We start from the raw sequence: 12229 nt of genomic DNA, 5'->3' as shown, positions 1-12229 counted from the left end.
GCTACCACCCATCTGGATTATGTCACCCGCTGACACACATACACATACACAGGCTCTCGCGCACGCACACACATCAAACGTCAGCCACATGCCTCTTGCAGAAGCACTTTTTTTCCCCTCACCGCCTCCTCTGTCATTCTTTTCTCTGTCTGAATGTGGAACAGAGGGCACTTAAGTTCACGCTCTCCTCCACCTCCCCTCCATCTTCATACCCCCACCCTCTCCATATTATGTATCTGTCAGTCTGCCCTCCTGCTCTTGAGGAATTGTGAAGCTCTTAACCCCGGCTAACCCCACCGTTGTTTGCGCTTCTCCACGTGTGCATGTGTGTGTGTTTGTGCATTCATATTTGTCTGAAGTGGGGATGTCCCGGGAAGTAATGCTCCCTGACCCTACTTTGCCCTCTCTCCTATCTCTCTTCATCATCATGGGATAACCATCTCTCCCTGTCTCTCTCTCCCTCTTTCTCTCTCTCCATCTCCAATGATGTAGAGGCAGGGGGTATCATTGAATAATTCAGAATTAGCATGAATTTTTAAAGCTTAAGTCTTTCTTTTTCTTTTTTTCCTGTGGAAACGTGCTGTGCAGGGAAAGGCCACTGAGGCTGTTCCAGAGAAAGCCTTCTTAGCTAAATGCTCATTAGGATACTTTCATATTCTCTCTTTCTTCGTCTTTGTCATATTTTAGCCGGAACGGTCCACATTTTCCATTAAACCTGCTTCTGGGAATTTGTATCCCTTGGTTTTATCTGGCTGGGGGTTCTTTGTGTGGTGGGCTCTTGTAACTCTGCACTCCTATAATTTTCTAGTCATCTGAACTGAGAAATTCACAGAAATGTGGTGTCATAACAAGAGAGCACACTAACCCAATTTTAACCTCAGTATGGAGTCTCTGTTTGTGGGGAAGTATTTTGACTAAGAGGAGGTCATCAGCACAAGCTTTCTCAAGGTCCTCACTCATATTTAGAGGATGTGTGCTAAGGTATTAGCTAGCACATAATTTGATTTTACCCTAATGGTAGATATATATATTGTATTTTCTTAAAATACATCTTTGCCCCCGAGTTCAGCCCTCCATATGAACCACTCATCAGCTCGATTAAGAGTCAAGTTCCTAAAAAAAAAGTCAGCTAAACAATCTTCAAACAGCTTCCAAATAAAGAGTTGTGCTGCGACCCAATGGGCAATTCCCTCTGAGAAATCCTTCCCCTCTCTTCACCATGCCCCCCCCCCCTCTCCCTTCCTCCTCTGGCCCCTCTTTAGCAGTCCCTCCGTTCCCATCTTCTCAGCCCTCATGCAGGCTGTTTGGATGGCCTCACTTCTCGTGTAGGGCGTCACTGTTAGTGCTTTGGCCTCAAGTCCAAAGTTATCTCCCTAATACAGCACCTTGCTGCAGCGAAAGCCCGCTATGGCCGCTGTAACTCAAACCAGCTCCGAGATCATATCTGAAGGCATGGGGGAGCCCTGCGGTCTGAATGTGTTACAGTTTTTGCCGTGAATTTTCATGAATCATTTAGCTTTAAGAATAATAAGGCTACTTCTGTCTCCCAGCTAATTCAGGCGGCTCCCTCCAAGGCCCACAGACGCCCCAGTCCTCTGGCAGCAGCTCTACAGCAGAGGCAGCAGGGGATCTGAAACCCCCCACACCTGCTACCACCCCTCTGGGACAGGTCACTCCACTGCCCCCTAACAGGTACCACACATACATACCGCAATACCACTACAGTACTGCTGCTACTACTGATGATCCTGTTACTGCCTCTACAGTACTAGTAGTAGTTCCTAATTTAGTATAATTAATATACTTGATTTTTTTAGTTACAGTGTGATATTCATTTCCATCAGCACTAATTGTGCCTTATATATAAACAAGCATTGTCTGTTGATGTATGGTATGAACCTTAATTATGAATATGGATTCATATAAAACAACTACAATGTAGTAAAGCAGGATTTAAGTGAAAGGAAAAGATCTCCATGTGTTCAGATACATAACCAATTATCCAAACAGTTAGATGCAATAGTTTCCCTGAAGAGGAAAAGCTTTGTTTGTTAGGCTATTTAGGTGAGACTGAAAACAAAGACCGTATTACATTTTCTTGCTCTTTACATGATGATTAAAGTCTTTAACTTTTTAGTAAAACGTCCTTCATCTCTGCTGATTTCTTGTCGGATGATTATAGAACATGACAGTTGTGTTAGCAGAGCCCAGGAGAGGAAGCAAAGTTCTTTGTTTTCTGTGTTTGTGATATTATGTGTGAGAAGTCTTTCATATGTACATGACACAAATGAATTAAACAATAAAAACACAGTGGTGGAAAGTAACATGTACTTAAATACAATTTTGAGGTACTTGTACTTTACTTTATTTGTATTTCCTGCTACGTTATACTTATATGCCACTACTTTTTGCAACCAAATATTGTACTTTTCCTCCACTACATTTATTTGGCAGCTATAGTTACCGGTTGCTTTGAATACCAAGGTTTTGCATACAAACTATATCTATTTAACAGTTTATAAAATCATTAAAATTAGCTTTACTTTAACTAGCTATAATGTAAAATCTGCATAAAGGACTACAGTAATGAATCTACTATAATATTCCAATGATATAATATTACAATTGACAGGGGTCATTTTAGTACTTGTACCTTTAATACTTTAAGTACATTTTGATGCTAATAATTCTGTCCTTTTATTGAGGGAGAATTTCAGTGCAACACTGACAACAAACAACTGCAATGATAAGTACTAGTACATGTGCTACTACCTATGATATAACAACAGGTACCCTCATATATAAAATCTGATATATTTCATATTCAGATTAAATATTCATCTTAAAATGAAAAAATGAAATCATCGTTTCAAAAATAAAAGCATTGCATGTCAAATAAAACTCCTTCAAAGCATATTGTTTCAACATTTTCAGTGTCCAATCACTGATCTGCACCTTTCTCTCAACCCTCTCCTCCCTTCCCTCCTCACCTTGTCCAGGAGTAGTGTGAGCATACAGGACCCCTTCTCGGAGGTGAGTGACCCGGCCTTCCAGAAGCGTGCCACCTCCCTGCCCCCCTCAGCTCCTTACCAGCAGGGCCTCAGCATGCCTGACATGATGATGAGGATGCAGTACGACGCCAAGGACCCCTTCGCCGGGATGAGGAAGAGTGAGTGAGACACACGCTGTGACACCCTTTCACCCAAACACTGAGGCCTGGACCTGTTTCCCCCAATTTCACAGAATATTTTTTTGATTTATGTGAATAAGATTTTGTTTTGCTGTGTTATAAAAAAAAAAAAAAGAAAAAAAAAAGAAAATCCATTTCAATCAACTGTTTTATATTTTCAGATAAACTTGCACATAGGTTATAGACAGTGACATTGAAATTTGAAACTTCATCTTTAAACTTTATATGAAGTTAGGTGGCTCTGTCAAAATGACTCATGTATCCCAGAGCCATTGTTCTTTCGTCTGTCTTGTTGGTCTAATTCATTGTCTAGTCACCATGTCGTCTCAGATCAGGACAGATGTGTGTGTTTTTGTGTGTGTGTGTGTGTGTGTGTGTGTGTGTGTGTGTGTGTGTGTGTGTGTGTGTGTGTGTGTGTGTGTGTGTGTTCTACTACGAGAACTATGAAAGGAGATGAGAACTGTTTGTTATACCACACATCGCTCTATCGAAAACACACCAGCTCGTCTGATGTTCGTGTAGCTTAGCCTTCGTCTCATCCTAACTTTGTTCATCCTTTTCATCCTCCTCGTTTTCAACCTTTCATCCTTTCCACCCCGCTGAGAAGCACCTGTTTTGACCAACTCATGCGGTTTAGTTTTCAGAACAAACAGTAGTTTTAGAAAGGATGGCGGCTCCTCTGAAGGCTGAGGAGAATGGAGTCTGAATGAATAATATGGTGGATGTTAGCTGCATAACAACAGTCCCAGCCTCAGAACAATAGGTTTAATCATGACACGTGGTGAATATTCATAGAGGAATGCTGCCACCTGCTGGTTGGGGGAAGACATGGTTCATGCAATTAAGAGATCAAGTTTCAGAACAAGGTTAAGCCAGAACTGTCATAGTTAGACTAATTTAATAGCTTCTTAACATCTGTTAAAATACACATTTTATCACTCATTTAGTTCATGTTGTTGATATTTTTATTTGCACTGACTTCCTTTGCCTTCTTCCTCGGCAGTGGCAGGAGCTGATCCCTACATGCCGGGCCAGATGCCTGGTGGTGGTATGCAAGACATGTATGGTCGACCCCCATCTGCCCTGAGCATGAGCCAAAGGTCACAGTATCCGTACGGGCCAGGCTATGACAGGAGGTAGGCTCACAAGCCACCAGGAGAGGGTGGTGAACCTGTAGTAACCTCTTTCTGCTTTGACGTCATTCTAACATGAGCCCTGAGGCCAACTGCAGTGTTTTTATTTAATGTAACAAAAAATGTGTTTATAACAGAAGTTATGTCAGTGATGTATTGTCAGTAGCCTGAGAGGACTTCCCTGTTGTTTGATCCTCAGACCAGACCATGTGATGGGGATGGAGGGGAGCATGGGTCCCCCTGGGAGTCAGAACAACCTGGGGCCCTCCAACAGTGAAGGCAGCATGTACTCTCCCAGCAGATACCCTTCACAGCAGAGTGTGTGTGTGTGTGTGTGTGTGTGTGTGTGTGTGTGTGTGTGTGTGTGTGTGTTTGCAGAATCCATTTATGTAGAGAGCCAGAGAAAAAAAGTCTAGCTATACGTCCTTATGTCTATAGCTTTCCTGACGTTTTTTTAAATCAGTGAGTGATATATTTCTCCTCCCTCCTCTCCTTTATACCAGACACGATGGCTACGGTCAGCAGTATCCCGGCATGCCATATGGGATGCATCCTTCTGGGATGTACCCTCAACAGCAGGTGAGAGACAGCTCTGTATGTACTAAGCACTGTTTATCTCTAACTGTAAGATGGAAATACAGTAGCTTTACGTCCTGAGGTTAGGACAATGTTGAACAGCTAATACCCAAAAAATGTCACCGTTCATATTACAGATAAAGTATGAATAAATGATTAGGTAAAATACAAATTATCAGGTAAAATACTGAGTAATATATTTCTTATAATAGGGCATTTTAGCCCAATTAAGTAAAAGGGATCAATACTCTATTTACTTTATTACTTGTTTGCCACTTCATTATAATAGAAATACATTTTTTATCCTTTCCATTAAGCACAGTAAGCTTTAATTTACTTGGTTTGATCAGACCACATTTTCATGAATAAGCCTGATCAATGTCAATTGACCACTGAGTGAGTGTCTAGTGTGTGAGTGAGAATCTAACTAACTGTGGAGTTGTTAGTTTTTCTTAGTGTCTTGGTTAAACATAGTTCTTATTAAACTGACTGTTCTAATACAGCATTGCTAACAATCTGAACTGAGTAAACACCATATCATAATCACAACCGTACCTGGGGTGATGAAAGTCCGGCGCAGATGTTGTATCTCTGCCTATCGCTGTTCTAAGTGCACAGTGGAAGACGTTGTCAGTTTTGGGCCTCACACAGTTATTCCACCTCCCGATGAGTTGCTGCTGGTGTTTTCACCTCAGTTAGTCTCAGTTCAGTCAAATTAAGTTCAAAGCACAGATAATTACCAAATACACATTACAATTTGAAAAACACAAGTTGTACAATATAAACAGAGGTAAACACTAAGATAAAAAAGATTCTGGCAAACAGGTTGAGTTTGTACAACTGGGATAAAAGAATTCCTGAAAACACATTTTTGCCCCTGCAGTGGTACCAGGGGGGGGGTTAAAACATTTGTAGTATTTCAGTTTCTATTATTCATTATTACTGCCTCAAAATGTCTGACAACTGGATCTGTTCGAAAAATTTCAAATAAATATAATCCGGTTCCCAAAACACTTTTTTGTAGATTTCTTTTTAGTTATAGCAGTCATTTCATTATATTTACTAATTAATCTTTGTTATAAAACCCTTATATTATTTCTTCATTTTAATCCCACTAACTTTTTGGTACACCTTTGCATATTGCATATAACACTGCTAAAGCAATACAAAAGAAATGATGAGAACAAAGCTAACATGTCTGTGAGAGTAAAATTACTAACAAAAAACACCACTGCCTATCTACATCTTTGCTTCAGCAGGGCTACAAACGGCCCATGGACGGTATGTATGGCCCCCCACCCAAGAGACACGAGAGTGACATGTATGCCATGCAGTACGCCAACCAGCAGCCGGAAATGTACAACCACTACGGTGGTGGGTACTCAGGCCCTGAACACAGAGCCATACAGGGACAGTTCCCCTACCCCTACCCCCGTGACCGTATGGCCCCCTCAGGACAGAGCCAGCACAGTATGATGGGTGGGGGGCCCACTCCTAACCACGCTGCCGATGGGCCCAACATGTGGCCATCCAGGACAGACCTCGGCTATCCTTACCCCAACCGACAGGGACCGCCGTCTCAAATGCCGCCTTACGGCTCAATTGGTAGAGATGACATGGACGGGCGGCCCGGGCAGGAGCAGTGGCACCGTCAGTCCCCCTACATGTCATCATCAGCCGGCATGCCTCCCCTATCTTCACGCCAGCCATCGTCTTTTTCCAACTCCCCATCCATGGCCAACCACCTGCCCAGAGCACCCAGCCCAGGGGCCTTCCAGCGCTCCCTGGACTCTCGGATGTCACCCAGCAAAGTACCGTTCATGTCACCCATGAAGATGCCTAAGCCTGGGATGGCCATGATGGGCTCACAGATCAGTGGATCCATGGGTCAGTTTCCTCCCAACCTGAGGAGGGACCTCAACTACCCGCCAGGATCAGTGGAGGCCACCATGTCCATCCTCAAGCCTCGACGCAAACTTACCTCCAAGGACACTGGTGAGCGGGGGGTTCCCTTAATTTCATGAGTCAACATTTTGAGTAGGACTATGAGTGAGGTGCTAGTTGTGCATTCAACTTGAAAAATCGTGGATTTACAGTATAAAGCTAATTTTCAGGTAGAATTAGCACAACATGAGGTACATTTTATGACAGAAGTTAAAATGATCTACTCTGTTCACTGTCCCTTTTATCATTCGTACAAAGTCTGATCACCACTTTTTTTTTCTTCCTCGTTCCAAAAAAATCCCACTGTTTTAATCCCAGGAACGCCTGAGGCCTGGCGCGTCATGATGTCTCTGAAGTCTGGCCTGCTGGCAGAGAGCACATGGGCTCTAGACACCATCAACATCCTGCTGTACGATGACAGCACTGTGGCCTCCTTTAACCTCTCCCAGGTAAAAGGGATTTGATGACTGCACCTCACTGCTGACTGACAGAAGAGATTCATTTATCTCACCAGGGCATGCTGTGACAGTGTGATGTGCAGTCAACCTTTTCTGTTAAACTGAGGATCTATAAAAATTTTGTCAGGGGAAAATATTCAGAATACCATTATTCCGTTCTTTATTCGCATAGTCCAAAAGATTCAGGATATTATTACTACTACTACTACTGAGTTAGCATGAAAAATTCTCTCCATAGATTGTTAATCTTGGTTTTCCATTCACCAGACGGGATTACTTGTCAACATGTGTCTGATTTCCTTTTGCTTTAATTGTTGACACTGATTATATCTTTGTCTTTGTCTGACCAGTTGCCTGGATTCCTCGAGCTGATCGTCGAGTACTTCCGCCGCTGTCTGATCGAGATCTTTGGCATCTTGGAGGAGTTTGAGGTGGGGACTGTGGCTCATAAAAGCTTTTTGGATCCTGCTTCTAAACAGAAAGAAGAATCCATCCCTGACCAGGAAACTGATTCGACTGTCCAACCTGAATCAGAGTCAGCCCCCGCAGCAGCAGAGCTGCAAGAGGAGCAAGCAGGAGCCGTCATGGAGGAAGCTCCACCCGTCGCTGCTGCACCAGAGTCGGCAGTTGTGAATGGTGAAAAGGAGGAGTCTGAGACGAGTGGAAAGAAGGAGGACAAGAATAAAGAAGATGGAGAGAAAGAGGAGAAGGAAGAAAAGAGTGAAGAAGGAGCAGAGAGTAAAAAGGAGTCTATGGACCAACCTGTTGCAGAACTACAGCCTAAACCTCAACAAGCCAGCAAATACGATAAGCTCCCAATCAAGATCATCCACAAAGAGGACCTGATTGAAGACATGACAGAGCACTTAGGTTACGTCACCGAGTTCACCAGTGGGCTGCTACACTGGCAGGCCGGTGGAGGCGACTCCACCGCACACATTCAGACACACTTTGAACCACGCACTGCGCCACCTGCCAGGGCGGATGAGAAGATCGGAAAGGAGAACAAACAGGAAAACAAGATGGAGGTGGAAAAGAAACAACCTCTGAAACATATCACCGCTACTATAGATGATGTTTTGTGTGCTCGGGTTGACGCCCTCTCTTACGCTCACCCCGCACGCTCCTTGCCATCCTACCCATTCAGGGTGCATTCAGATGGGGAGCAGGACCACATCACCTTGCTGGAGGATGAGCCCCGCTGCCTGGATGAGGCTCCGCTCTCCACAACATCCTCCTGGCAGGACTCGCTGTCCAAGCGATGCCTCTGTGTCTCCAACATCGTCCGGAGCCTGTCTTTCATCCCGGGGAACGACTCGGATATGTCACGCCACCCTGCTCTGGTTCTTCTTCTGGGCAGGCTGCTCCTGCTGCACCACCAGCACCCGGAGAGGAACAGGTCGCACCCTAGCTACCAGAGAGACGAACAGCAGGAGCAGGGGCTGTCGAGTAGCAAAGAGGAGTGGTGGTGGGAGTGTCTGAGTCTGCTCAGGGAGAATGCAATGGTCACACTGGCCAACATCTCTGGCCAGCTGGATCTCTCCAACTATTCAGACACTATCTGCCTCCCCATCCTGGATGGCCTTCTCCACTGGATGGTGTGCCCTTCAGCTGAGGCCCAGGACCCCTTCCCGTCAGCAGCACCCCACTCCCAGCTCACTCCTCAAAGGCTGGTGCTGGAGTGCCTCTGCAAGCTGAGCATCCAAGAAGGCAACGTGGACCTCCTGCTAGCTACGCCTCCTTTCAGCCGACAGGAGAAACTCTTCACTGTCCTGGTCCGTTACGTGGGTCAGAGGAAGGCCCAGGTGTACAGGGAGATGGCAGTGGCTGTCCTCTCCCACCTGGCGCAGGGAGACCCCACAGCGGCACGCGCCATTGCCATGCAGAAGGGCAGCGTGGGTAATTTGGTAGGTTTCTTGGAGGACGGTGTTAGCATGGCGCAGTACCAGCAGAACCCTCACAGCTTACTGCACATGGGGCATCCCCCTATGGACCCACCGAGCATAAACATGATGTGCAGAGCAGCTAAAGGCCTGCTGGCCATGGCTAAAGTGGAGGAGAACAAGACAGAGTTTGTGCTGTACGAAAGCAGATTATTAGACATCTCCATTTCTTCGGTGCTCAGCGCGGGAGTGGTGGCTATTATTTGCCAAGTTCTCTTTCACTTAGGGAAATTATGACAGGAGGAGAGGCAGGACTTACACAGCAGACCTTAAGGTGGACAAGATATTTCTGTGGTTTTCTATTTTTATTTATCAAAATTACAGAAAATGTTTGTTTTTTTAAAAGAAGTATCCACATAAACAAAATATCTATATATGTATAGCTTCTGGGCCCTGTTAAAAAAGTGGGTTTGGGATTTGAAAGCTCATTTTAATACAAATATTTAATACCTGCTGGTGTTGGATTGCTATGTTTAATATTTTGTTTTGCATTTGTTTTTGTTTGTTTACTTTTTCAGCCAAAGCTGCCACCAGATTTTGGTGCTGAATTACATGGTTCCTTTTGAGTCGATGAGTTGTTGAGATGTTTTTCAGTTTTATAAATGCTAATATACTCATCAACATTTTGTTAATGGAGAGTATTTATTTAAAATGTGACACTGTACAGTAGTTTGAACTTTTTTGCCAACAGTTGTGGGGGAAAAAAACACTGACTTTTTAAATTGAAATGTATATGTCTCCATCGCTGGAAGATAAATTGTGCAATAGGACTAGAGCAAGTTGTCCGTTTTGAGAACAAAAAGAAAATGTAACTCTTTAAAGACACCTGCAGTGTGTGCTTTAGGCCATGAGGAGGCAGCATTGCACCAGCCAATCAACATGAGAGAAGAGCATCTGTCAAAAAAAGTGTCTAATTTATCAATCATAGCCTCAACGACTTTCACAGATGAACTTTGTGTTTCCTAAGCACTTGTGTTATGTCTGTATTTTTTCATCACTGTGTATATAAACCGTTGTACAATGGACGCACATGATTCTTTCAGTCTCTATCAAGCATAGCAAGAGATGGGACTTTCTGACTATTATAACAAATGCTTTTATTGTTGGTAAAATTTGTTATTGTTATTATACATATTTTGTTAATGGGGTCAAATATTTGAACATGGCAGATGTAACTGATGTTTCAATGTAAAAATTCCTGTATGCATTGTATTATAGCTGAGAAAACAATCGCTTTGGTAATCAAACGTGGAAGTGCCAGGGTGAAAGGATATCTAGGCGAGGTCACATAAGAAACCTGAACACATTTCTGTTTGTTACTGTCCTCCATACATGTCAATGGGCATATTTTTGAATCTAGATAATGCTCTAAAAGAAAAGTCTGAAAAGATCCTTCAAAATGTCCTGAAAGCTCATTGTAAAATTTGCCTTTTTTCGTATGTCTCTCTTTTATTCAGTATACACATTTATACTCTGTGCTGCACATGTCACAAATAAATGTACGATGAACATCGTTAAGCACCGGAGACGTTGCATTATGTCCAGACAATCTTAGGCCAATAAAACAAACATCAACTGCTTGCATGACCTGCCTTTTATTGATTTCATTCAAAATAATTTGATCACAGTCACAGCCGATTGCTCCCTCTCTATAGTTAAATTGGATAATGACTGAAATCCTGCATCACACAAGAGTCCAGAGGACACTTGATAAGAGGACCAGATTGTTTTCTGTCTGATCACAATATTTGATTGGGTGCAAATATTTCAGTTTAAAGATAAAGATGGCTGCTTTCCAGGTGTTACTTCAAATTCCTCAGCATTTTCAAAATGTTTCCCATCCATGAAGGGACACCAACAGGTCAGCTGAATTACTTTACTAAATCATATACATCATTTTATTTTGAAGGTGTTGATTACAACTGCTGAATTAAACAAATAATTTAGAACATGTTAACAGTGATGCTGACAATAATATTTTTTGTATAATAATTATCAGCATTGCTGCTGCAGACTGTTTTGCAATATCATCTGATGTGCTGAGCGTTTTACGTGTATGACAAAAAAAAAGGAAAAAAAGAGATATTGCAGCAACTCTATGACCATGTGTGCAATGTGAAACTTGGCAGCAGTTCCAGCCTTTCATCACACTGTGAGACTTACTGTACAGCCACAGAGGGACATCAGCTTGATGAGTGACAGAGGAAAGAGTTTTACATTTGTTTCCACTTTGATTGTGTCCAGGACCCACTCACTATTAAAACCACCCTCTCACTTTTGTTGATGAATTTCTGAACCCACTGCAGGTGCTCAAACTTCCTTCCAGTTTAGAGCCTCTTTTTGACTTTTACTCCATGACAACCCAACTGATATCAGTAGTTCCATCCCACTCAGTTTAGGTTATACTTAAGAACAATGAATGCTTCTGTCATTGTTTGAAAGAGAGATACAAAGTTACAGCTACTTTGAACAGAATGTAGGCAGATTTCAAAATATAAAAATGAATAGGTTAACCCATTTATTGTTCACATGATCCTGCTACTTTATATTCATGATGGGTTCATGCAACAGTCTGGGTTTGAACTGCAACGCTTTCATTACTGTTCTCGTGGGACCCCAAACTAGAGCATCAGTTTTCCTGATTTCGTCATCGAGGCAGAAGTCAGTGATCTTTCCATGCCCCATTCTCTGCTTGTGGACTGACGGGTAGTTTTCTCCTCACGTCTTCACGCACCCCTAACACTCACACAAGTCCATGAGCAGAACACATAACACACCATATCAGCACATCCGTTAGACTTGATGTCGCAGAATTGTTGGTGATTTTGTGACGTTTCCTGCTCTGCATGTTTTATCCTTTCGTCTTTGGTTGTAGTACATAAATTTACATAAACACGTTAACATATTTTATAACTCTTTCTCTGTTTTCTGTTGTTATAGTTAGTGTTTACTAAATGTGTAAGATTTTTTTGTTTGTTTGTCCCA

At 42.9% G+C, this 12229-nt stretch overlaps 1 protein-coding gene across 1 annotated transcript in view; it reads left to right on the top strand.

The window, feature by feature from the left end:
- Nucleotides 1-10825, top strand: part of LOC130179805 (AT-rich interactive domain-containing protein 1B-like) — a 174365-nt gene extending 163540 nt beyond the window's left edge. Inside the window, exons 14-21 of the mRNA XM_056392867.1 lie at nt 1551-1692; nt 3000-3169; nt 4194-4326; nt 4523-4642; nt 4827-4902; nt 6159-6894; nt 7162-7292; nt 7652-10825. Coding sequence (XP_056248842.1) covers nt 1551-1692; nt 3000-3169; nt 4194-4326; nt 4523-4642; nt 4827-4902; nt 6159-6894; nt 7162-7292; nt 7652-9481 — 3338 coding nt within the window. The 3' untranslated portion in view covers nt 9482-10825. The remainder of the gene's footprint in view (nt 1-1550; nt 1693-2999; nt 3170-4193; nt 4327-4522; nt 4643-4826; nt 4903-6158; nt 6895-7161; nt 7293-7651) is intronic.
- Nucleotides 10826-12229: the final 1404 nt, after the last annotated feature.

The sequence above is a fragment of the Seriola aureovittata genome, chromosome 13, assembly GCF_021018895.1.
Source record: "Seriola aureovittata isolate HTS-2021-v1 ecotype China chromosome 13, ASM2101889v1, whole genome shotgun sequence".
Classification (NCBI taxonomy): domain Eukaryota; kingdom Metazoa; phylum Chordata; class Actinopteri; order Carangiformes; family Carangidae; genus Seriola; species Seriola aureovittata.
Note: the sequence above shows the minus strand (reverse complement) of the source record. Positions and strands in the feature narration are given on the sequence as shown.